The sequence below is a fragment of the Excalfactoria chinensis genome, chromosome 4 (genome assembly GCF_039878825.1).
Source record: "Excalfactoria chinensis isolate bCotChi1 chromosome 4, bCotChi1.hap2, whole genome shotgun sequence".
Taxonomy (NCBI): Eukaryota; Metazoa; Chordata; class Aves; order Galliformes; family Phasianidae; genus Excalfactoria; species Excalfactoria chinensis.
The window spans coordinates 57,373,185-57,401,125 of record NC_092828.1 but is presented as its reverse complement, the minus strand read 5'-3'; the positions used below and the strand labels follow the sequence as shown (position 1 = coordinate 57,401,125).

At 40.7% G+C, this 27,941-nt stretch overlaps 1 protein-coding gene across 4 annotated transcripts in view; it reads right to left on the bottom strand.

The window, feature by feature from the left end:
- Positions 1–27,941, bottom strand: part of ZNF827 (zinc finger protein 827) — a 100,911-nt gene that overhangs the window by 10,828 nt on the left and 62,142 nt on the right. For all 4 annotated transcript variants that reach the window (XM_072334355.1, XM_072334356.1, XM_072334358.1 and 1 more), the window contains exons 6-8: positions 22,493–22,741; positions 21,756–21,813; positions 17,523–17,626 (exon numbers count right to left, since the gene is read on the bottom strand). In XM_072334355.1, the coding sequence (XP_072190456.1) occupies positions 17,523–17,626; positions 21,756–21,813; positions 22,493–22,741 (411 nt within the window). The remainder of the gene's footprint in view (positions 1–17,522; positions 17,627–21,755; positions 21,814–22,492; positions 22,742–27,941) is intronic.

The following is a 27,941-nucleotide window of genomic DNA, read 5'->3' as shown; positions in this document are numbered from 1 at the left end:
CAGTCTGAGATGGTGGGTAATTTTACACTGGATTATTATTCATGACTGAAGGAAGACCTCCAAACCTTTTTCCTACTGACATAGAAACTACTGCTGTATGAGCAGTCTTCCGCTGAAGGAGAGCAGCAGATTGCTCAGACTGAAGTTAAATGAAGAGGGCACAGCACGCCAGTAAGTGGGCGGCACCTGGGGTAAGCTCTAACCAGTAACTTCTGTCCTCAGGCATCAAAATCCACAGCAGCCCAGAGGGCTGTCCATTGAAAAGCTAAGACCCTTTGAGAAATGTTATCTTTATAGAGGTGTTCCTAGTTGTTCCAAGAACAGAGAGAGTCTGCTGTACAAAGAAGATAATCCACACAGCATAAAACACAGTCATAAAGACACCCCGCAAGGATGCAGAGAGGAAAAGACTGGGGACGAGGATGAAGAAAATGTTTCAAGAAGGTGGTAAAAGCATCTGGACAGAAGGGAGCAAAAAGCCGGCGTAGATGGAGGATAACAGTGATACTACTCAGACCTACACGAGAAAGAGTGTCAGCAAACCTTATAGAAATAAATATTTTCTGCCAGTGTCCTGTTGTGCCTGAAGGAAGGGACCACTGCAGATCAGTGACACAAAACTCAAGGGCTTTCAGCAGCTTCCTAAATACAACAGTCAGCGTAGGACAGGAGTGGCAAGGTTGGCTTAGAACTTACTTTTGCTAGAAGGCCTCCTGTTTACACTAGAATGGAAGATGAAACACACAGAGCACCCTTCTCTAATCTCACACCACCTGTGGCACCACTGCTCAAAACTACTTCCCCTGGTGTGTGTGATGGAAGAAAAGCATCTGGCTGGTGTGTTCAGGTAAACAAAGGGAGAGGAACTGAGGACAGGAGGTGCAAAATATCTTACTGAGCTTAAGTTGCTATCCTGGAGTCAGGCACAAAACAGCAGAACCTTCACCCAGTGAAACACCAAGGATAAGCACCCAACTTGCGCAGGCAGCATCACCTACCACTGCAAATCTGGCAGGCATGTCTGGAAGAGTCCTGCTGACAAAGGGGCACCCAGCTGGCTCTATTGTGATTTATGTAAACGGTTGCCAAACACTGTAATTAATTTAAACAACAATAAAAACAACACCTCACTTAGGGCAGAGATTCCATTCCATTCTCAAGTTTAGGGACAGTCTTACTTTCCAGCCCCCTTTCAGCTCCCGTGTACAGTATTCAAGAGAGGAATCATGAGGCACATCTGAGGTCCAACAACACATTTTTTCTTACAGAATTTCTAGTTGGGAAACAAGTTCTGCCTCTGCAAAACAGTCATTTTTGTGGAATTAAGAAAAAAAAGAACACCCTCCCCAAAGGGACTGTGACCCTTAACCTTCAAAATCTTCAATAAAGAATAATTCTTTTTGTTACTGTCCTTGAGTTCAAAACAGTGGAAAAATCTGACTCTGTACTAATGTTACAGTTATTTTAGCAGAGCTTCTTGAGTACATAATCAAAACAGCGCTTCAAAAGAGGAATATGGTAATAATTATAATAGAAGGTCACAAGGGTGCAGGTTGCTTCAATGTGCTCACAACAAAAATGAATTAATTGGGACACATACCAAACAAGTCGGCACAATTAGACGTAAATATGTCTCTTAACAATTCATTTCAGCATTAGTCATCAGCCCTCTTTTATCTCTCGAGAAATATCCTCTTCCCTGTTGTGGATTTATAGCTATCAGTTCTTGGAAACTCATAGGAAGTTGGAAAAACACCAACTTTCTGGTTATCTCAAGCTGGGGAATGCTAGTCCCTTGCAAAGGTGCTGTGTACTTTTCACTGACAATAAAGAGATACGGTACATGTTCAGAAAGTGTTTCTGTTTACTTTAAAGATTTATTCCTACAGTCAGAACCGCAGCACTTCTTACCTTTTGTACTGAACCTTCTCTCTATAGCTAAGTACTTTCTCTATTCAGCAGGTTTCTTAGCTTGGTCACAGGAAAACAGAGCTGATCTCTGGTACCACAGGAGCCTCAGCACTTTGTGGGAAACCTCCTTCCGCCTGCATCAGCCTCCTGAAAGCTCTGGGAAACTGAAGCTCTGCATCCCTGCAGTAGTCCAGGAATCTTCCCCAGAACATACCCAGTAACTGACCTTCACAGTGACCTGAGGAATCAGGTGAGTCAGCATCCACAGTCAACCACTGGGCTCTGCCTCTAATTAGGGCTGGGAATGGTCCAGTGACTCCAAGACCGTATTATGCACACTGTTCTCTCTGTATCCCGGTGCACTTTAGCAAGCCACTCTGCATCATTATCTTTAAATAATACCTCACGCAGTGGGTCATCCAGTGGCCAGGAGGAAGGTGGACTGAGACCAACTAATGCTAAATAATAAATCACCATTATGAGGCATGTCCCACAGAAACCCAACTTGCACTAAGACATCCCTATACCAAAAAACAAACAAAACAAAAAAAAAAACAACATGAAAACCAATGTAAGATTTCTGCATTTTCCAAAGTTCTTATGTTAAAAACAAATATGACCAAATAATATTGAAATGGTTAAACAATAAGCTCCAAAGGTTTGGGAGTTTAAAACAAAATATGCATTGTAAAATGAAAGGCCTCTAACTCTGCAGTACATCATTAAAAAGTAATGGAAAGTTTATTAATGGTTAGTAATGAAATTGCTTTGAAATAGTTTTTGTTTTGCATAAATGATTTAAGAGCTCTTTTTTTTTTTTTTTTTTTTTTTATGTAAAACCAAATTCTCAGTGAAATTTAGCAAAATACATTTTCATGGTCAACACTCCTACCATTTTATGTCACTTGGTATCACTTCCCTACCAGCCCCAAATGGACCTGATAACAAGTACACGTGTTAAGGCTTCACGTTCGTCCACGACAGGGCTAGAAAGGGCTGGGACTGTCCCCACCTGACATTTCTCTGAGGTGGGGATAAGGCAGAAGTTCCATCCCTCCACTTGCTCCTTCAAATACATTGATTTCTGTCAGACGAAGCCCACCAGCTTGAGAACTACTGCCTGCCCCTTCCTGTCTGTTAGCCACAACTCTGAACAGATACACATTTGCAGTTCTCACATTCAGTGGTGAACTTGTTTTTCTTCTCCTGAAACTGATAATATCAATACAGAGATTAAACACCCGTTTAGAATAGCCTTAGCCTGACTTTTGTCAAATGCTGAGAGAGGATACCCCATCTGGTTGAAGCTGTTTGTGAAGACAAGTACAAAGCATGACCTGAATACATAAATAACTGTTGAGAGTCACTAAGTCAGCACTGTGACTGCTACAAGTTCGCACACATAGAAAAACTTGTCAAGAAATGGGAAATGTCTCTGGAAGACTTTGGAAGTTCAGTTTAGCAGTCAGCCGATAACTTTTGGTACTACCAGCCAATGGATGGATTGCTGCTAGCCTGTCCTCTGTCATCCTTCAAGCTCCTTGCTTTTACCCAAGAGGGAAATATACTGTATGCGGCTGTGTATGAGCGTCACAAGAACCCATTTATAGGATTATTTCTATTTTGTTGCATCTAAAATAAGTTCAAATGATTTATTCAGAAACAAGGTATTCAGGTCGGGCAATCATGCAAACACTGCTTTAAGAACATTTATTTGGCTACAGATTCTACTCACTGCATTTATCTATGTTACTGTAATGTCCTCCCGCACTCTGCAGTCTGCATCACCAAAGATGCACTCTATTGCATGGGAGCCTTCCATTTAGGTGTTCATCCATCACCTCTCACAAGCACACGGTATATTTAAAAATCAAGCGCTCCTTTTCTGGAATGTATAACTGAGTCTTTGCTGCAAGCCTCAGAAGGGCTTGTGAGCTCAAAAATATACTGACTGTATGAAACTGCAGCACTCCTAACGCTACGGATCTTGCTCGATTCCCAACTTACTTTCACAAAGGCATTATTTATGGCGCCAGAATTCCTATTTCTAGTAGGTCAGTTAAACAGCAGAATTCTTCCAGATACTGCAGTTCTTGAGTAAGGATTTTCTTACCAGTTATCTAGGGTATCTGTGAACCCTGTGAACTGCAGCCTTCATTTGTCACTGCCAGCAACAAGGCAACCCGTCTGGTCTTATTTTGGGATTTATCTCTTACTGTGCGCATATTCATCCACTATTAGTCAATGATAAGCAACTGCTTTTTGGCATAAAGACATTTCTGCATTCCCCAGGAAAATAAAAAGAAATAAGAAATCTTTTTTTTTTTTTTTTTTTTTTAAATACCTAAGTTTCAGCTGTAATTCTAAGCTGATCTCTTTGTGGATTGTTAACCAGCTTTTTGTTGCTATTAAAAACAGTCAATGCTGTAAAACCAGTGCAAGGCATCGACAGTATCTTGCATACCCTTGGTATGCAAGGGGACTCAAGTTCCTTCATTTGTGTTCTGGGTTGGCCAGGGGTGAACTTGCACCAGCCTGGAGCCACCTATTGCCAGCAGCAGGGCCCAGTGCAAACAAGGAAGAGTCTTTGAAACCAACCTACCCCATCACAGCATGTACCAGATACGAGAAATTATGATAATTTAAAATCCCTGATATGGAAGAAAATACAACCCAAATGATTTTCTTTATCAGAAATGTGATGCTAACATTGCCCAACTAAAAAATAATAATAATAAAGGTGATTGAAGTGATAAAGATGTTGGGTTTTTTGAAAAGAGTAAAAATAAACAACTGATAAACTTTAAAGTTGCTTCTGTAAAGGGACATGGGAAACGAGCAAAGCCCACTTGGCTGCTAATACTGAGCTCACTGCTCAAAACAGACATCACACGTAGGGTGAGAAAAATAAAGCCTGAGTCAGGGCAAAGATAGGGCAGCTGATTCAGTGACCTCGAAAGACAAATCTGCTTCCCTCCTTTGTTTCAAAATTGACAGCTATTTTAACTTCACTTATACAAACAGAGGACTTCTGACTAAGAGATGGGGTTTGTGATAAATTTCATCTGTATTATGAAGCTTTTAGATTTGCTTTTACTATCTGCTTTAAAGTCAACAAACAAGAAAACAAAAAATATTCCAGTTCTAAACTTAAATCAGTCTATGTTTGTAAATTCTGTGGAAGGTGGCTGCAGTTGCAATAGTTTTGCAGTCATTTGTTGAAATAAATTATAACAATGTACACTACAGCATCAAGTTGAGGATGACACTGGACAGCACTATCCAACTTTGATGACCCACTGCCTTGCTGTAGGATAAAGAATAAACAAGGTTGTCTTGCTGGTAACCTCATTTCATTCACAGTAAGGTATCACTCCTGTCACGTGCAAAGCAAGGCCTTGAGCTGTAACATCACTGACCAGAAAGCAGTAGAAGAGTCCCTCCAACTCCTTGCTCAGGCTCCAGTTCTCTTTCCTCTATCGTTCACAGCTATTACCATGAAAAAAGTCAGGTTGGCTTCAAGACCATAAAGAAATAATGCTGACGGTCTGTTTTTAAGACTGTGACACTGCAAGAAAGGATGTGAAGTACCAATAAATCCCCCCCAAACTCGTTTCTAAAAGTTTATCTCATCACTGTCAGCCAAGAGAGCGGTCAGTCGGTCCCTTGAGTAGCAAAAGCTCCGTCACAATAACTTCTGCTTGTTTAGAAATAATGGCTACTGTAAATAAAAAATAAATTCTGTGCCTGTTGTCAGATAAAAACTCACTAATGTACTCTCTGCTGCCTTTGCATGCCATACCTTATTTCAATATAATACCACAGCACTGCCCTGCAACTGTCTTTGTGGTAGCTGGATGAGCTGCCGTGGTGAATTTGCACAAGCTCCCATCCAGCCCCCTCCCAAGAGGTGCCTCTCAGTTAGCTCATCCACTTACGCCGTTTGTAATCTTTGTTTGTTTGTTTGCTACAACAATGAATCCCAATGAAAACTTCTGAAAGTATTATTTGCTTCTATTGTAAAAGAATGCAATTAATTTGTTTTGGTAATGCCAATGGGATTCTTCCTTTTGAGCTTCTTTCCTTCGGTTGTTTAAAACATGCTTCCTAAGAAACTCTTTTAAAAATTACTCAGAGACTGCCATGTACATTTCGAACCATTATGGTACCTGCAGAAACCTTCCTTTTTTCTTCTCTTTTTATTTTGGTCATTCTGCCAATTTCTGTTTGCAGTGGGGGTATTTCTTCCATAGAAAGAAAGTTAGGTCACAGTTAGGTCACTTAGCAGAGCCTAAGACTAGTACTCTCCAGCCAGAATTCAGATAGAAATAAAGGCAAATTGGCCTTTAGATTACATTTTTCTCCTTTGCTGTGAGCTGGTGACCAGAAACATCAGTGGAGGAATGCAAAATATTGCCCCAAGCACAAATTGAGTATCTCTTCCAGACCAGACAGAATTAAGATTCAAAACCAGATGGAAGCCACTGCAAGCATTCTGCAAAAGCCACCTTGCTTCAATTCAGCAAGCTGCCAGGGGACAAGTGCCAACCTCTATAGAACGTGGTTGCTGCTGTAAAAGAAAACATTTCCACCACTGTTATTGCAGATACTGAGAGATAAGCAGTGCATCTGCCATTTCCTTGAAGCCCTTAACATGCTCCTCCACCCTGCTATCATAACTCCTATCATAAACACATCTACCTGCAGTCTTTAATTCCTTCTGCCCCTGCGTGGCTTGCATGCCAGGCACTGGGGCAGGTGGTGAGGTGATTTCCCCAGCTGGACTGACCAAAAATACCCAGGAACCAGGAGGGAAAATCTATACCCTGACTGAATCATAGAACGGCTCAGGTTGGAAGGGACCTCAGGGGTCATCAAGCTCCAACTCCCTTGCCACGTGCAGGGCCACCAACCCCCATATCTAATACTAGACCAGGCTGCCCAGGGCCCCATCCAACCTGGCCTTGAACACCTCCAGGGACGGGGCATCCACAACTTCTCTGGGCAGCCTGTTCCAACACCTCACCACTCTCATAATGAAGAACTTCCTCCTGACATCCAACCTAAATCTTCCCTCCTTCAACTTAAAGCCATTTCCCCTTGTCTGGCTGTTATCTACCCTTGTGAAGAGTTGTCTCCCCTTCTGTTTGTACACTCCCTTTAGGTACCAGAAGGCTACAATGAGGTTACCCCGCAGCTTTCTCCAGGCTGAACGAGCCCAGCTCCCTCAGCCTGTCTTCATAGGTGAGGTGCTCCGTCACTGTGGTCCTCCTCTGGACTCTCTCCAACAGCTCTGTCTTTCTTGTACTGGGGGCCCCAGACCTGGACACAGTACTGCAGATGGGGCCTCCCAAGGGTAGAGTAGGGAGGGACTGAAATCATTTTGTAGAAGAAAAAATCTGATTTTTTTCTTTTCTTTTTTCCCCAAGTTACCCCAATACCTGATTGACTGAGTTTCTATTTAATTTACTCTTAGGCAGACAAATATCGTAGAAGACAACCTTGCACAAGATAAGATGGGTGAAGATGGAAAGTACTAAGGTAACTCTGAAAGAAATGTCACGGAATGATATGTTCCAATTCCTTTTGCAGAGCTGAAGAAGTCATTTTAAAACCTGTCTTCCTATTTCATGTTGAGTTTGTACTCAGAAAAGATTCATATTCGATCTGGCTCAGTGCTGATGCTCACTTTCACAAGATATTCTGATATTAAGATAGACAAAAGAGAATATGAGACTTCATATGACTTTGAAAAACAGAGTCTAAAACATAGCATGCAGAGTATTTATTAGCCAAAAGCCTGATCTATCAATTCTGAGGTTATTTAATCAGCCTCACAGCTTTGCTACTGAATTTCTATCACAGAATTAGAGCTGGAAGGGGCTTCAGGAAGCCATTTGTTCTTTCCCTCACCCAAAGGCACACCCACCACACACCAAATGTACCTATCGTTTCTCACAAGTGTTTGTCCAACTTAAGAAAACTCTCCTACGATACAGAGGTTCCACAGTCTCCCATGACTGCTGCTGCAGTGCAAAGTCACCACACGGCCAGGAAGTTTTTCTTTGCTGTTTAACTTAAATCTCCTCAGTAACTCATTATTCTGTATCTTACATGAACATGGGCAACATTTATTCCTCTCCTCTGAAAGCTTTATGTATTTGAATACCATTACCTTGTCTCTCCTCTTTTGTTCTCCAGAATAAACAGACACAAATCCTTCAGTCTTTACACAGCTCATGACTTCCCATCCCCTGAGCACTGCTGTGCTGCACATTGTTCCTGGGTTACAGAGCACGAAATTGGATTCAGGGTTCCAGCTGCAGGGCTAGAAGTATCACATGTGCCTTACAGACAACATTTCCCACATCTCAGAGGGATACTGCCCTTTCTGCAATGTGTACATTGTCAGCTCTGCGTATGGTGTTTGACCAAGACTAATTCAGATCTCTCCCTTAAGCTGCACTGCCTGGCCATTCATCTCTCCCCACACTCTGTGGCACTCACTCATCATTCACTCAAGTACAGAATTTTTCCTCACTGAATTGACCACTGTATTCCAGACCACTCCTTCATTTCCTCAAGAGAAGGCAGAACTCTAATTCCATCCTCTGCAGCGCTTACGGCACCTCCTAGCACAGCGTCACCAGCATGTTTAATAAACACAATTCCATCACCCACATTAATGAAAGAGCTAAGTAACATGAAAGCAAGCACACACCCTTGCAGAAAACACAGGTCCCAAGAACTGACTGGGCAACACTGTGTTGTCCTGAACTGATTTCCCAGAAGGCAGCTTAGGCAAAATCCCATACTTCTTATTCTGTGTGTTGAATGAGAGGCTGCTCAGCGAGCCTTTCTCAAATTTGACCTCCACGCGCGTTATGCATCTATTTTAAAACAACTGGTAACTACAACTATTTTGGTTACTAAAAAAACAAAAAAAAACAAAACACAAAGCAAAACAAGCCCCCCCACAAAAAAACAACCAAACATTTGCTGTCAAATAACTGAGAGAGTCAGGAACCACATCCAAAAATGTTAGGAGGTGCCAAACCCCGCCCTATTCAAAGGGTAAAGAAAAACAGATGCTAAGTTTTGTTTCCCATATAGGATGAAACGGTCCCCTTTGACCATTTGGCCTTGGATTTGATGCTTACGAAATTAAGAGTTTCTGCTTTCCTGGATTTAGCGAACGAGGTCTAGTATTAGTCTCAATGACACCAGAAGATGACTGCTCTGAGTGAAAGCACTTTTTTCTGTCCTTTACTGTGAGGCTCATCCTGCTTCAAGAGAAACAAACATGAAGTGAAAGGAAAGTAAGTGTTTTTGTCTGCATGAAAAGACTGCAGTGTAGGAGGGGAAAAACTATCACATATAAAGGCAACCTGTAATAGAACAATGATCACAACCTTTTAGATAGGAATGCCCTTAAAGATATCCATTAGACATGAACCTGAATTAACTCTGGGGGGCTCTGTTTTAATTAACTACCTTCATTTTGAAGGTTCTGTAAGTAATTGGCAAAATAATGAGTGCGGTGACTTCACCAGGAAAAGAAGTAGCCGTGTGTTTGTGGCAATTCCTGCAAGGCACTGCTGTTTGATGTGTGTAGTACTGAGAGAGTGCCCAATTCACCAGCAGTTTCACGTGCTGCTCAGAGGGATCCAATCACGTTGCCCTCAGTTGCTGTGGGAATGGCCAATAATTCACAACTGTTAAGACAAATTTGAACATGCACATATTGGCGCATTCTGCATACTTCAGCTGTCCTGTTTCTGCCAAGAGGAGATTTGATCATTCGAAATGGTCTGTTCTGCATAATAATATGTTCTGTTTTGAAAAGGGGCTTGTTAGTTAGAAGTGCAATGGCTACTCAGGAGATGGGCACCGTTACCGCATCACAGATCTGTAACACACTAGATGGAAACATGCTTGGCAGCAGACCCAGAAAAAGCTGAAAGAGAAATATAATGCTGTAACCAGTTGCAGCTGGCTTGGTTAAGACCGCATTAAACGAACCAGAACTTAGGAACCCCCTTCTCAAGGGCTGTAAGGTAAGCTGGTTTTCAAGGTAGCTGGGTGCACCGGAAAAGGCGGCTGCACCCAGGCAGATGATCATGGGAATCTGAAGGCAGGATGCTATAGATAAAAGCACACTAGAGCCAGAACCACTGTCACACGGTTTAGCACTGAATTATATTGAACAAATTAAGCAAAATCTGTCTCTTTTGGGGAGCTACGCCAAGCACTGCCCACTTCTGAGCAGTTCAACTATCTCACTTTCCTAGAATCACTTTCTACAACCTGTCAGTTATCTGTCTCTTGCTATCACACTTCAGAGAGCAGCCACAGTGGCTGACAAATCCTTAGCCTTCTAAAGTGTGCAAAGACAGAGAGACATACAGCAGGTACCCCAGAGACATACTTCTGATTGTGAAGAATCAAAGTAAAATGCACACTGGGGATCAGCAACTTCAATTAGTCATTCAAATCAATCTGCTATTCTGTCACAAGTATGTTCCTACCGTCTACGACACTGCCACAAAGTCTGGATTCGTCACAGGGAGATCTATTATCTCCATATACCTGCATGAATTCATACACATACACAAATAAAAGGGTGCCTGGTTGAATTTCACCCCAGACTGGTATCAGAAAAGAAATAAAATTAAATGGTTGCTTTTCAAAACCAAGAGAACTAGATTTTTCAAGGGTTAGCGAGTACCTAACACTGTGTTCTGCAGGCAGTGATGACCGCAGCGTGGCATCTACCTCTAGCACCACTTTCAGCAATCGTATTTCACAATAATACTGAGATGGAAATGAACAACAGGACCGAGTGCCTGGTGGAGAAAGCCATGCATAGTGAATTAAGTGCCACTCTACATTATTCCACCCTGTCGGGAAGCCAACAAGGGTCAGGCACTCTCATCATAGGGAAACTGAAGAGGTTACCAAATATCCTGGATAGGCAGAGCTCATAACTCAGACCAAAACTGAAACCAAATGAAATGATCATACACATAAATAATAGAATAAAGCAGGGGGGAAAAAAACAACAAAACAAAACAAACAAAAAAACCTCTATGTAAGTCAATTCATGTAGAAGTACACTTCCTCTGCAACTATACTGGCAATAAAAATTGCTGCTCCATCACAGGACCAGAAAATGCTGCCAGGATCTTGAAATATTTAGACTTAAAAGACCGAAGTGTAGCACTATGCTTAAGAGACAGGAGCATGTTATACATGGAGATCCTGAGACAGCTAGGATCATTCAGCTTAGAGGGAATAGGTTGGTGGGATCTTTTCAATGCACATATAAACCTGATGGTGGGGAACAGAGAAGACAAAGCCAGGCTCTTCTCTGAGGTTCCCAGTGGAGAAGAGGCAAAGGTATGCACTGGAACACAGGAAATCCCATTTAAACAATAAAAGCCCCACACTTTTTTTACTGTGCGGTAGTGGTCATGTACTGGCACAGGATGCTCCACAGAGAGCTTGTGGAATCTCCATCCCCGGAGAAATTCAAAAGCTACCTGTACACAGAATCACAGAATCCTGAGATAGAAGGGACCCACAAGGATCACCAAGTCCAACTCCTGGTTCCACACAGGACCACCAAAATTCAAACCCTATGTCTGAGAACATTGTCCCAGTGTTCCTTCAACACCAGCAGCATGGGGCTGTGACCAGTGCCCGGGGGAGCCTGCGTGAGTGCCTGACCACCCTTCTCAGTGAAGAATCTTTTCCCCAACGCAACTGCACCCTGCCGTAGTTCCATACCATTTCCTTGGATCCTATTGCTGTCACCAGAGCAGAACTCAGTGTTGCCCTTCCACTCCCTGTGAGGAGCTGCAGGCTGCCATGAGGCCTCCCCTCAGCCTCTGCTCTGGGCTGAACAAACCAAGAGACCTCAGTTGATCCTCATACAACTTGCCCTTCAGATCCTTCAGTGTATTCATAGTTTTATGTCCTTCTTATCTTGTGGTGCCCCAAACAGCATACAGTGCTTGAGGTTAGGCTGCACTTGTGGAAAGCAGATAGAGACATGGTCCTTAACAGCCCACTGATCCTGCCCTGAGCAACAGAGTTGAGTAAGATAATTACCAGAGGTCTCTTCTTACCTCAACCACCCTGTGTTTCCTCTCAAAAATAATAGTCCAGAGGTTCTGCTGTTGTGAATGTATAAGAAAATTGATAGCTTGTAATTGTACTCTTAACTCCTAGCTTTCCTTTAAACATTGTGGCATTCAGGACTGTGAAAAAAGCCTTCATAAAGTGAACAGAGGACTACCCATAATGTGAGGTTAGAGGCTTTTCTGCAGATGGAAGCAAACAACTGTAAGAAGGTGTGAACTGTTCTAATTAGCTCCATGGGCGCATAGCTGGAAAACTACACAGTGGCAATTTAAATGCCAACATTTCATTGTCAAACACTTCTACAGAAGTCCTCAGGGCCTATACACTTCGCAGTCCCCTAAGGCCTAGCACATTTTCCAGGGTGACAACAGTGCCACAGAAATCAAAATCCAAACCTCGAGGCCTCCTTTCTACAGTGCAGTACAGTGGTCTCAGGAACAACACAAGTTAAAAATAGGAAGTCTGGCAGCAGACTAGGTGAGGCCAAGCAGAAAAAAAAATCATTGGCAACTTAAGGAGAAAGGGAAACTATAGACAGACTCGCTCTAACTTCATACTGTGAGTATTTGTCAAGTGAACGACACAAGTTCCAGCAACCCATCACTACTGAAGATCAGCACCTAACACCAAGACATAGCTGGATCAAGAAGTGGCAAGCCACTTTGCTTTGCTGTGTTTGTACATCTGCCTGTGTCTCTCTTCCCCCATTTTCTATCATTTCTCTTTATCTTCTTTTATTCTTTTACTCTTTGAAGTAGTCATTGCCTAATATTGTCTTACCTGTAAAGCTTGTTAATCATAATTAGCAAATTAGCCAATTTTACCCCCAAGTAGAATATCAGTTGTTGTTAAGAAAGCTGTCAGTAACTTGATGTGTATTACTCCTCCAAGTCTTGGATGACTCCATTGTAGTAGTGATCCCTGCTGACTAGGAGAGGCATGACTTGGGAGACAGAAGTTTCACCACCCTCAAACTCTACTGTGTGTGACCAGACTACTAGCTATAGATTCAATTTTTTCATTGCTGCACACTGGCAATGTAAGTGAAGGAGAGTATAAGTTTCTTGGTGAGACAAGAGAAAATAATGAAATATTCTTACACTACATGCAGATAGGCGTGGAGAAAAAGATACTCCCCAAATCCATGGTTGGAGTCTTTGACAATATTCATGAATCGCTGGAAAAGAAATAGTGAATGTCATGAATGTCACCTATCTGGATTTCGTGAAGGCAGGTTTGATTTACAGAATGAGTCAGTGAGATAGTGGAAAACTATTAAAACACATTAAAGATTGGCTAAGGGTCAGGAACACCAGCATAAGATCAGGTCTTTAATTTATCTAGAGATCTGGACTGAAATACATCGTCTGACTTAAAACCGAACTGTTTTCTGTCAAAAGAAACCAGTCATATAAAACAAAGGATAAAAATGCCCTTTTAAAGCAACTGTTTGAAAAGAACATTTTCATTTTTTCTCCTTACATTTTGCTAAGCCAAAAAAGGTCATTTTTTCACTTCTTAAGGGGAAAAGCTGAAACTACTGGATTGTTTTGAATGTGTCTCTGCATTGGTGGTGGCTTTGATACTACTTTAATTTTGGGGCAAACTGTGTTTGATGTGCGCATTATTTCAATATTAATTGTTGAGCAAAAGTGAACTTAGACAGATAGTGATAGCAATCCAGAAAAGTCTATACACCTGCAATTAACTTTGTATGCTTATTAAAGTACAAAACACTTTAGGAAGGAAGGAGAGTAGTTCCCCAAATCTATCCAATACTTTCAAACTACAGGAAATTGTTTGATTTCCTTCTCAAGTTATTAACAATTCAGCACAGTTTATCAGGGAGTTATCATTACTTCTGTCAGACCACATTCTCTTCTGAGAGTTGTGGGAAATTTCTTTTCCTTGGTTACCAGACTTAAAAGCTTCTAACTACTCATTCTACTAATCATGCTAACTACTTGTCCTGCCTGTGATACTGCTGCTGATCAGGATTACTTCACCTTTACCTCAGGCCTTTGTTTCCTCCCATAAGTACCCCAATCAGTGCACTGCCTTCACACATCTTTTAATAGGTCTTTCCTAGTTATTTCATACTCCTCGGGGATCCTATATATTCAGTGCCCTACAAAAAGTGCACTTCCTCTTAAATTTCTCTTCTTGCAATTTCCTAATAAACTGACTATAAAGAGAAGTGGATTGCACTAAGAAGGAAAGCATTAGGCTGAAGGGCTGCTACTGCGAGGTCTTATAGACTGAACTGTGGACTAACCATACTTAAAAATCCTCTTTAGTACCTTCAACATGAAAAAACAGCACTACATTAAAAAAGAAGCAGAAATATGCAGAAATTTCAGAGTATTAAAGAAATAATTTTGACAGCTACAATAATAAGTGGTACGATTCAAATTAAAAGGTCATACACTTATGAAGTTGCAACAAGAACCACTCTTACATGCTGTAGAATCACGAGCTGAAAATATAAGGGAGAAGAAAACCTTGTTAGTATTTGATTAGTAAATGAATTGCAAGTCATTAGCGTTGGAGTTAAAAAAACGTGATTGAGAGAGCTATTTCCAATATACATAAAGAAGATTTCATACCACAGAAGAAAGTAATTCATAAGATCTTCTGCAAAATAGCATATATAGTTCTGACTGCACGTATTTGCATAAATTAATTTCCCTCAACAGGGGCAGAAAAAGGCAACGATGTTGGTCAAGGAATGGAATCTCTGTCACGCTAAGAGACTAAAAGATGTTGACTGGCTTACTTTCCAAAAATGAAGACCAGATTAATGGGACATAAGATAGCACATCAAATAAGCCCACAGAAGAGAAGAATTCTCACAGCTGAAGGACAGCATTGGTAGAAGAAACAAAAAGTAGAACTTGCTTTGAGTAAATTCTGGCTGAGGGTGGTCCAGCTCTTACAAAGAGTGAGCTTCTGAAACAGTGCTCTTGTACAAGTAATAAGGATGACAGATTTTAAACAGAACTTGATAAATAAATGAATTGAGATTACATAATGTTGTTACCTATTATAAAAAAGAATTGAACTTGACACAAGTTATCTGACTGCCCCATGTTCCTGTCACTATTCCCAATTCCTCTTCAGCTAGGGCGCCAAGAAGACTGCGCACAGAATGTTTCCTAGAGTCTGAGGATACAGCCATTCATATTGGTGCTCTCTCTTGAAAAGACAAATGTTCATGAGGTTTTACCACCGTCACCCAGACCAGCCTGCAGCAAAGGCTTCCTTTCCTCATGCTGCTATGCCTGCTTGAGTCATATCTCTCCATAGAAAGCCAGTGCACAGCAGCAGCTCAGACCCCACCCACACTTGTTCATCAGCCCCCATTGGTTCTGGTGACAGCAACAGACTGGCATTTTTGCACGTGGTTACTTTTGGATAATTTGGATATTGCTGACTGAATGCTGCTGGCTGTTGGCAGCTAATTGGCTTGTATTTTAATTGGATGAGCTGAATTAACTGTCATTTTGTATGCTGTTCACTTCTGGTTCTTACTATCCTATTTCAGAGATGAAATAAAACAAATCTCAACCAAAGGCACACATTATCCATGTGATGCCACATACACATTTCCACAGCATTTTCGGTTACATCCTGTCGGCTTCCACAATGGTTTGTTACTGCTCCTTTATGCTACTCTCGGCAGGGATTAAGCTTTGTCTGAGCTATCCATAGCACCTCAGAGATAATTTCTTCCTGTGAGGCTGAACCTAATAGGAAATCTATCTGTGGGTATTCTGCTGTTCTTTTATGTGAACATCACATTTGTAATCGATTAAAAAATCTGATAACATTCCTGATGCTACTGTGAAGTTTCTGTTCAGGTCCGAGAATTTTTTTTACAGAGCATGATAGTGTTGTTCCAAATGAGTAAATAGATACATATATTTAAATTTTCTGTATATATACTGCTTTTACATACGTTACTTGATAATAATCACAGAGCAATACATGTTACAATCCATGGACCCACTCAGTTATTACTTATATTCCATTAAGGAGAATACCAGGAATCACAAGCATACAAAAACCATTTCAATAGCCATTTTAACACTCCAGTATATCCTAACCAACTAGATATCTTACATCTCTTAAGCCCAAAACCCATCTGTAGGTTTAAATGCCTCGCTTAAAGTCTTACGGAGAATTAGAATCCTTATGCATCCATCTCAGCATGATGTAAGAGCATTATTGCTAGAGGCCACATCCTGTGAGGTACTGAGCACTGCCTGAGGAGTCCAAGAGTTCTTGTCTGTCATCTGGGTATATGAATATCCTGTGTTATGTCACGGTCAAAAGCCAGAAGTGAAGTGCTAATTTGGTTTACATTTTAGTACTTAAGGGTACTTGTTCTCTTAGCCCAGGTTTACAAAAACTGCTGCATCCTTGAGAAAGCATGGTTGGAGACAGCCTGAAGACCCTTGTTCTTATACTACAAATTTTATTCCTTTTCTGAAATGTGTATTTACCCTTAGACAACATCTAGCTCTTCACCTCATCTGCCTCATCAGAAGCTGTCAAATGACTATTCAAGCATTAAAAAAAAAGGGGTCTGTTAAGTTGTAAATTAAATGACAGCCTATAGCTGAAAATTAGCAGTAACATGCCCAAAACTTTATTGATTGCTAAGAAAAGGTGAATAACCCCCACTACGGCTGGCTGTGTAATTACTGACCTTTAGAACTCAAGAGCGATAAATTTAAAAGCAGACAGCAGTGAACTAGCAAACGAAATATTTTGCAACGGGACAGTAAAGGCACATCGAGTTTGTGCATATATTCAGTGCCACCTTAGAAGGCAATGGCATTCATCTGTCTTTTCTGTTTTAACTAAGAATATAACCCAGGCTATAGCCAGATATAAAATGCCTGTCAGCTAGTTCTGAAGCTCAGCAGGACTGCACCCACAGATATGAAGGCCTTTCAGTACACTGTAAGAAATCCACACCTTTCTAAATAGGTTCTTAAATAACTGCTAAAGGTGGGAAAACTGCATTGCCAGGCTCAGCCATTCTAATAAATATACTGCAAACATCTCATCTATACTGTGAGAGATGGAACAGCAAGGAATAGGAAAAGAGCAGGTAGTAATCAGACGTCAGTTCCTTTAAATGTGGGACATACACACACACAAAGACCCCGCCTCCATTAACACTGCTGTCTTCAATCTGTCATACAGACTTTCTGTCCCTTTACAGCTCACAGAAATAGTTGCTCCAAAAGAATTAACACAAATAATTCAGCAACATTTAACTTTTTTTGTTAATAGTAAGCATTTACTGTGATGGAAAGAGCTGTCCTTTGACAAAGCAACTACACTTTAGAAGCACTGGTCAATTGGTGATGTTTAGACTAAAAAATAACAATAATTTGAAAACCGTGGACTAAAAAACCCAACCTAGGAACTAATAAAAATAAAAGGTGTCTGACCTGGTGCAGACGTCCTTCCATGTAGAGCAGTTTCATTAGGCAGGAGATCTTTTGAGTTGGAAGTAAACGGTGATTGTCTAAATGTGTCTTCAGAAAAGTAAGGGCTATGGGGGAAATAAGACACCTTTTCGTAAACAAAACAGCAGTTAACAGAAAAAAGAAATCAATATTTTTTACTTTAACCTCTCAATATAATAAATACCATCTTGTTAAAAGCCCTGCTTAATTTATGGAATTCATGCTGAAAATCAACCAGACGGTGAGGTAAGGTGTGGAGAAAGAGGCGAGCTCTGGGAAAACTGCATTGTGGAGCAAAAACTGAAGTCCTCCCCAAATGCTTTTCATTACAGCATTTCAACAAGCCAGATTTGTTGTATCACATCCCAATATAGCTCAAGAAAATTAATGCTTCAAAAATCTGCATTCTACTCCCATAACGTGGAAAACATATTACATATTTTAAAGTATTTAATAACCTGTGGAATACAGTAATTACGTTCAAAACAAAGCTTTTCAAACTTTAGGTTGAGATGCTGAACTGTTCTCTACTGACAGAGCATTCCACGTACAAAATTATCTCAATTAATTTGATTTTTAGAGCGGGAAACAACTCAAAGAAGCTAACTGAATGGTGACTTCCCAAACAGAGCATAAACCACCAGCTGTTTGATTCTCAAAAGTATATCGTGCCTTGGTTTCAATTAACAGGAGGTAAAAGTTAATTCCAACAGTGGGAGGGCATTTCTGTGCAAGTATTTTGCTTTCTGCTCAATTGATGTTGTACGAGAAACTGCGATCCCTCCTCCACAGTACAGGCGTTGGTAAGAAGTACATGAAAGAATTAAAGATGGACAGGGGTACTTCTTTTTGGACAGCAGATTCCTAACACACCGTATTCCATCTGCATTCCAAGGATGAATTCCTTCTAATAGAAATGGGAATTTCATTTAAATCTGAGCTGTACTGTACTGAGATTCCTCAACGGGTTGAGAAATTGGGGTTTTTTGTTTGTTTTTTACTACTATTTATTTTTTGCTGTCCTATGCATGACAGCGGGATATTTGCTATTTCTGCAGAAGTTTGAACATAACCACAAACATTCAAGCAGACTGAACTGGATGAAAAGCATGAAGCTGTCCCAAACTGGAGCAGTTCACTGTATGCAGATACCTGATTAATCAGGATAAGGTGAAGAGCTGCAGCCCACATGTGCAAAAGTTAACTTTTCCAAGGCTCACACTCCCCCTCAGGGGGGACATAATATAAAACAGACCGATGCTGTACAAAAATACGGCCTAATTCACTGCAACATTCCTCTCAGTGGCTTATAATGATTTGAAAAAAACAAACACCAATAAAAAAGGTTTGGTTGTAACTCTTCAAAATCGTGTAATCCACTCAGCTTTCCGTGTTGTGGAAATGTGCCTGCTTGTGTCTTAGATTCACTCACTGGCTCACTGCGCATTGCTAGTTCTAGACAAAGTGAATGATGCAGAGCTCGTCCATTTCAGGTTAGGATAAGAACCCTCGGTAGGTTGCTGCTGAAGAATGCACTGTGCTGGTGTCTTAAGGATCTCCCCTCCTTGCCACCGGCCTCCATTGAGTTACAGAACCATCCTTGAATACACCTTTTTTCCTTTTTTTTAACCTTTGTCTAGAGTGGCAGATGAGTCTCTCCAGTGTCAGCCCATGATTGTTTTATTTCAGTGGGATGCTCTCCAATTCCCAATCCAAAGTATGATCGAAGTGCTCCTGTAACACCGAAACTCCATAACATTGATCTCAGTCACTGTGTAAAGTCTCTTCTGATGAAGATTAAGCTTTACTTTTATTTTTTTTCCTTCTTCTGGCTGCACTTTTCCAGTTTTCTGTCTACACAGCTCTCTAGATGAAAGAAACTTATCTTGGCATCTCATGCTGGCGTACTCACTTCCAGATCATTTGCTTCTCCGCTTTCTTTCTTCTTATCACAGATGGCAGGTTCTACCATCTCACTCAGCCATTGAACTGTGAGGAATCCTTGCCAGTTTTGGCTGCTTGAGCAAAGTCATATGGAAGTATATGCTTACACAGTCCAGGAATATTCACAGGAAGAATAGCAACAGACGGGAGACAGAAATGGTAATATGAAATAAGATATAAAAAAAGAAGTGCTCGCGTACCCCCATCTTGCTGGACACTGCTGATTCAAGACTCTTGCCAACGACAAAGCTGAATCTCTCCACTGCCCAATTACTCACAGGTGGATGACACTGACCTCACCTTGACTCTGCAGCTGTCAGCAAACTTCACATAACAATTGTGATTCCAGTGCCTTCCTGTCATGACTCCAGATGTAGGTTGGTGAGCCAAACTGCAACACTACACGTTTTCTTAATGCAGCCTTCGTGCCTCTATTCTCCGCTGGCTGCTCCATCACATTCTATTTTTTGAGAGGTGTCATACTCTTACCAGTAAAGACTTCCAGCTGTTTGCTTGCTTTGGGGTGCTTTGTTTCTTTTTTCAGCAAGGTCTTTTGAGTCAATCTGTTAGAACGCACAGGATTTAGTAGACTGACTCACTTGTCCTTAAGAAGCTCTTCTCATTCATACTGACAGATAGGCAAGCCAAGAAAAGCACCCACAAGAATTCAGTCGTGCACTCTGCTTTTCAAACACTGGTGGGTAGCAGCCATTATCAGGACTTCTCAGTACAATTCAGTGCAAGTTAGACAACAGCCAACTGTGCTATTCTCTTACAAGGCAGAGAAGGAAGGTTGTCTGAACTGTCCTCAACCTTTCCAGTTTGAACTATTTTTGATAGATCCAAAAGTAGCTCTGGATTCTCACACCAGTTCTGCTGGTAATATCACAAGACACCAAAATCTATTTTCTACCAACTATTTGTCACCCCTCCCTGCAACATATATTGGATGGTTAATGAGTAGTTGGACAATATGTGCATTCAACTCTGTGAGTATTTTTCAGGCTTATGCTTTTTAAGAAGTAATGGGAAGTCTGTGCAGTCTCCATAACCCACATGTTCCCAAACTAGTAAATATGAAAAGCATTCACAATAAGCTGAAGTTAAAAAGCTCAATTTAATTCTCTTTCAACCTGTAACATCAAAAAATCCCTAATGGGTGTTTACTGGATTGCTCAGTTTATTAAAAACTGATTTATTACAATTAACAGGAAAGAAGGGGATGGGTCTAGGAATTTAAGATGAGCACATTTCAGAAACCGTTTCTTCTGCAAATGAAATGCTTTTCAAATTCTGTCTAGACAAAGCTGCCTTAGTTACCAAACACTGTACATGCTGGGGATTTCTGCAGAAGGGGATGCAGGGACACTGAAGGTCTTACTCCATATTTGAAGGAACTCTGATGCTTCAGCCACAGTCAGTCTCCAAAACCACCCACACTGACCACAGAACTTTCAGGGTGGACATAAGTGTACGTATCCTTGCCTCCAGGGTTAGATGAGAGCCAAAGTCAATTCCCACTTACTCCTAACCATGGGCTCCAAAGTTTTTACCAATTCTAGCTGCCACTTATTACACAATAGCTTTGAATTTTCCCCTTAGGACACCTCACTCTGCTGCTCACATATTTAAACAACTTGTCAGTTTTTTCCCCAGCCAAAATACAGTAAAGGGCAAACTCCTTTAATAACACATGCTATAAATGAATCACATTTTTAATTCCTGCATAATTTCCCATATTGTGTTCATGTGACTGTAATCCTGAACAAAAGTTTCCTTAGCATTGTCTCTTACGGTCTTTCAAAAATCCATCTCTGGAAGGCATTGAGAGGACACAGAAATACTAAACCAAAATTTTATTCAAGAAAGCCAAGTTTGACAGAAGACTGAATCACAGCACCTCTTCTTACATTGGTCCATGCCTTAAAATCCAGTTGTCAGCCTGTTCTTCCCTCAAGCACTGCATGTACTATGCAATTTCCATTAAGCTTTGGTTTTTGCAGAAGAAAAAAGCACAAAGAGAAAACAATTCTTAAAACCAAATGTGAATACTTGATCAGAGGAGAACAGTCCTTTTGGCCCAAAGGCCTTTTGCAACATGGACACTAAGAAATCGTATCTGTTGGTGTCATTTCTCACATACAGGTTCCATTACAAAAAGAAAATATCTTACACTTGTAATTTCAGGTCACACTGGCAAGAGACACATCCAAGCTCACAAGGCAAAACTCAGCAATGCCAGATTTATGGATAACAATGGACTGAGCTTACCTGACTGTAGTTCTGATGGTGTTATCTTTATTGTGATTGTGCTCTTTGCTCACCTTTTCTGCAGAGGAATGTACATTTTTGTGTGATTATAGGACATATTGTATTTTCCCTATCAAATTTTATTCAGCAGAAATATTTTAATGCTTTCTGATAACAGTATAATCCAGAATAATTTAAGGGGAAGTGGTTGCAATATGATTTCAGAATAAGCACAGCTTTCTTAGAAACATAACTCATACCAGTTTTTTTCACCCTCACATTTCAGTGTCAGTGCTCCATGGGCACTACGAGCTTTCATTAAACAGAGCTCAAATCAAATCACTGCAAGCATGTAATAGCTGAGGTTCATCTTCTACATGGAGAGGAATGGACAGCACAACTTCAGTAATACTATGCTGCAGACACTGTCCATTTATGACAGTAACTACCTAGATGTTCCCTTATATTCCAAGGCCTCAATCAACCAGTTGTCACTAGTCATTTAATTAGCCTTCAAAAATACAAGAGTTGAACTCCAGCATTTCCAATTCAGTTTAAACATTATGAACCTGATCAGACTGTCACAGCGCTCTAAAACATATGTTAACTATGGGGAACATTTGGCAAGACTTGTATTCCACATGCAAGGGTAGAAGCGCTCTACCTCCTATTACGCTTCAGCCTTAGCAATCTCATACTTTTGTAGCACCTTAATGATTATACACCACCTCTTTTTGCTCTTTAAATTCTGCTTTTACCTGATAACTGGAAGAGCAGCTCAGATGCCATCTTCACTGATATATCCTGGCTGAACAAATTTCGTTCTGGGAGCACACGACCTTCTGGTGCCTTCTGGATGTGTTCACTAATGTCTCGCCCTAATAAAGTGCTGTAGCCAACGTTTTGGCTGGGTTGGCTGGGTGACGCTGAAGTCTGCGAATCGTGAATGTCAACTTCCATTGGCTCTTCTTTTATCTTTACAGTCTGGGTTTCCTTGTAACTCTCGGCTGCAAATATGTATTAAAAAAAAAAAAGAAAAAAGCCACCACAATCACTTAATTAGGTTACAATTTTTCAGAGCACTCAAAGCAGGAATCTCAATTACAAAGTTTAATTTGTATACCCTATAACAGCCAATGGTAAGAGAAGCAAGAAGCTGACTGCTACAATATTCATCTGGGAGTTTATATATAGAAGAAATCTCCTGAAAATAATGCTTTAAACTACAGAGCAGAAAACTGCACATTTGAAAATCTGAGAATTACATCACTTTTCATGAACACTGTGTAATCATATCCCAGTTTGTGAAGCCTTGCTTTTATTTATTACATGGAGTGACAAGTAAAAACCAGCTCTTCAAAGCTGGGCACTGAAGTTGTCCTGCAAACTCTTAATTACTCTCTATCAGAGAAGTACCTGAGCATATAGTTGGAAATGCAGGTATAGGGGTGGAGGTAGAAACCTCATCTGCTCATCTTCTGCTCTCTTTTCAAGATGAGATGAGTAGTTTCCTAACATATAACAGTCTTTGATACTCCCTTGAATACTGCAAGACCCAATAACCCTGATGACTAGCTACCACACTCCCTTCTTGATTCAGACTTTCAACTGTGAAAAGAAGTTGAAGACCTGAAGTTTAGTTCAGAGAGAGATGATGAGTTCTTCTAATGATCTTCTTTCAGAGTGCTGCTGAAAGGACATGTATCTAGAATGGTGGAATGGCCCAATCAGGTGTGTTGCCTCTTCTGTCTGGATGCTGACCAGACTGGGGAACTATGAAGAAAGGCTCAAGGAAATAAATCAGTGTGTGAACACAGTTATGCAGCAGAACGGCCATCCAGGTGAGAAACTGTTCTAAAAAAATTTGTGATTCTAGATTAAAAAAAAATGCCCGAGGGATTTATTCTTTTTGCCTAAACCTGTATATGTATTTCTGCTACTAATCAAGATACTCAAGACCTTAAGAACAATCTGATTCCTTTTACTTTAGGGCACATGCCCTAAAACACCCAGTGTAGCCTCCAGAGGTGGAGACAAAGGTGAAGCATGACTTTGAACTGCACAGACTTCATAAACCAAAGGAAGAAAAGGCAAATCTAGCGCTCAGGGAAAGAGGCCATACTAAGGCACAGAGATACCACAGCACACTGAGAGCCAGAGCAGCACAGAGCTTAAATACTGTGAGGATTAAGACCTGAGAGAGCAGTCTGGCCTTTGTTCAGACTGGGGAACATGTTCAGATCAAATGGATGCATTCTGTACAATGAGCATCCTCACCTGGAAGTTTTCTTCTTATCTGACAAATTTCACCACTGATAAAGATATAATATTAAAAAGAAATAAATGAGCATCGGTTTGTAAGAAAAAATAACAAAATGCAAACAAATAAACAACAACAACAATAACACTTGGGGGCACCAAAACATGGTATGGTCATTCCCGATAACATCCTGAGGATAGCCAGTTGGTTGGTGTCATCTCCTAGCCTCAAGCCAAGATGAACACAATCCTTTATTATGCAGGCATACACATCTCACATGAATTTAAATGGACGTGTTCCACTTTTTCACTCCCTTGGTTTATCTTTCTCCTCTGCTGTCCTTAAGTGGAGGAAAAAGTGGCTTTGCTACTTGCAGATCTTAAAAGGAAAAAGAATAAAAATCAGAGCCAGGAGATAAAAGCTACTTGGACATGCTCCAGGGGTGATTTACATGAAGCCCTTTCGTTCTTTTCTTATGGCATTTCTTGACCTTTCAAAACAACAAACGAACACTGAGAAAAATCTTTACCCTCTACCATAGGGTAGATCCACCAGATATGAAAAATTTTATGCAGAATTCTCAAATGAAGAGGAGTTGAAAATACTATTATGTAATGCCTTTTTCATTAAACAATTAAAAAGCAGTTGTTGTTGTGTTTTTTTTCAAGCTTAAATCAGTCTCTTATTCTAAAGATACAGAACATTGTATCTGTGTTGAGAAGTGAAAAAATAATATGCTGTGCACTGAAAGTACACACAGCATGGCAAGGGGACGCATCAGGTAACACTGTCAATAAAAGCTCAGGTAACTCCACAAACAAATGAGTTCGTTAGCTGTCCTACAGACTGAGCTCTGCACCCAGCTGCCAAATTTAGGTGCAGAGTCAAGCTGACCTTTGTTGCTCTTTCTGCTTTTAAAATATTCTTTCTATTTCTGTTCCTGCCCCACGCAGCTGAATTCCCTGTCCTGCAAATGCTTTTCAATCAAACTGATACAACCCAACTAGGGCAATAGTTAAGCAATACCAATGACCTTCTCTCCCCTGCAATCAGCTAGCAATCCAGTAGCCCTAACTACCTTTACATATTTGATAATTACCTTTCACCTTCACCTTCGCAGCTGCACCTGTCTGACCTGGCAGCATGTACCTTACAAATGTGAATCCTGCCATAGTCCAATGCCCCAAAACAAAGAGAGAAGACATGGAGGGTCTCTGTGATAATTTTACAACGCTAAATGAAGAGAAATTACAACCTGTGAGCAACAGCCACACCACAAGCCACAGGCAGACAACCCAACTGTGCTACATCTTGGGTGGAATTAAGGTTATGGCCATGCACGTCTCAATGTACAGGCAAATTTGTACACTGTGGAGCTGTAACTTCTTAAAGATTATTTTGCAATCCCCAGAAAAAAAAAATAAAAATCAGTGGAGATGAACAATTCAAATAGCTTTGAAGTATCCGGACCGTGATCTGCTCTGCTATTGATTTAAACATGGTCTGCTATTCATTTCAAACTAAACTGGATGAAGCTCAGAACAACAGTACAGTGCACAGCAGTGAACACTGCTCCTCTGGCAGCAGATGAACTAAATGACCTAAGACACCTTTTTCCCTTTCTTCTTCTATTTTTTTTTCTTAATACAGAAGCAGCTTAACAAAATTAGAGAGAATTATTACATACATGGATGTACCATCATGAAGCTACAGAGATGCTCTTTAGAGTATACTTTTAATCAGCTGATGTCCAAAACCCTCAATGAACTATATTCATGCCAAGTGAGACAGTTTCCCACAGCAGATATGCAATAATGCAGTACTGGATAGGCTTCTTGCAGTAGGAAGTCATTTTTCCCACAACTTCTGGGTGCAACAAATGGCAAAGTAGTGAAACTTCAAAATAATACTGAACAAAAAAAAGAAAAAAAAGAAAAAACCCAGAGCAAAAATTGTGCTACCTAAAAGGTCAGGGTACAGTATTCAACCCTGAAGGCCTGACAGTGTTACCTCAGGTACGCATGGCAATAGAAGTGGCTATGAAGTCTACCCCTATGCAATGCCCCTCTACAGCCTCAGACAGTGACTGCCAAGTTTTAGAAGAGCTAAAACTTCATTCAAGCTACTTCATTTAAAGCCAGGACAAGAATCCAACACCTGTATCAGACACGTGAAAATGGAAAGGACATAAACAGAAGAAATACATTTCCAAAGCAAATCACCACAAGTTGAATGATTTCATTCTTCCAGCACCACCTTAAAATAGATAAAATCCTAATTCATAAATTCTCAGCTCACTGAAAAGTAATGCAAAAAATGCCAAGTGAAACTTGTGAGAATAAAACCACTGGAATTTCTTGCTGATGATTTCAGGACATGTGCAAGAAGTTGCCAGTGCCAAGACAAATACCCTTTTCTCTGCATAACAAGGAGGATAAAATAGAAACATAGCAAGCAAGTAGACTTAAAACAATCACTGTAAATAGAGATACTGGGATAAGTTTCATTTTTCACTAGATCTGCATTTCAAGATATCTTAAAACTGAATACATATTGTAACACAATGGTAAGTAAAGCAACTATTGGCACTATTTAACACTTCTCAATTCTAAACTTCCAGAGCACTTTAGAAGACACGTAAAAATGGTATTTACTTTACCAAACAAGAAGCAGAAATAACAAACCTTAAAATACACACCTGCTCAAGTTATGAGCATCGATGATCATTTACACATCTGCATTTGCTGCACAGATATACACCAATATGCACAATGGCATCTAGTAGTAACGCATCATGATTCAAAATACACATCAGAAAGCAAGCTTTCAGAATCCTGAGCATTTTGCTTAGACTCAGTCTGCCTCACAGTTGTAGAAAAGGGGCTAGAACTCAGGAGGGCCAAGAGCAGCCACGGAATATTCCTAAATCTTCAATGCAAAGCAGATGTTGTCAGGGTAAACCAGCCATCCTGGTCTCTCAGACAAACTGACAAATTATATGCCATGGAGAGGCTTCCATCCCTGCACCCCTGGGAAGATGATAACCAGGGATGACCTGCAGCACATTTCAGTAAGGACTGTGGGGTAAGATGCTGAGTGCATCTCCATTGCAGTCTACCTACAAGCAATGAGCCCCGGGTATTACATCCATCCAGTAAGATCACTTTTCACTAATGCAAAAGGCAACAGTTAAATTTATTTTTATACAAATATTGTTTTGTACTTTAAAGTGTAGACAAATAATCGTTAGTCATTACTTCCCCCAAGTACTATTAATGTCAGTAATAGCCTGTATGAAGCTTTCAGGCCCTTGAAAGACAAGACTGTCTAGAAAAACCTAGCATTGGTTTCCCAATGGCAAATCATACCTGATAAACCTGATAGTCTCCTATGATAAAACAACTGGCTATGTGGACGGACTGAGAGCAACAGATTTTATCACCTTAACTTTTGCTAGGTCTTTAGCATCATCATTAGTAACTACCATTATAGCCAAACTAGTAAAATGCAGACTGTATAACTGGACTACAAGATGGTAGAAGCACGGCAGTATCCCTAACCTCAATGGACTGCAGTCAGTGATACTGTCTAGCTGGTAGCCAGTCCTTCATGTCTTAGTTAACAACTTGGACGATGTGGAAGAGTGCACTCCTAGGAAGTTCAGAGGCAATTCCAAACTGGGGAGAGTGATGGATGTCCTGGAAGGCAGTACTGCACTGCAGTGCAGTGATAGTGTTGAGGGACCTCAACAGCGTAGAGAAATGGGCTGACAGAAACCTCAGAAGTTCAGAAAAGGAAAACGCAGAGTACTGCATTTATAATAGAAATAAAGCACACAATAATAGAGAGGGAACAGCCACTAAATAGCGAGCTGCTTTGCAAGAAGACCTGATGAAGTCAACAATGCATCAATGTGGCAACAAGGTCTGAGTTCACCATTCCTGGAC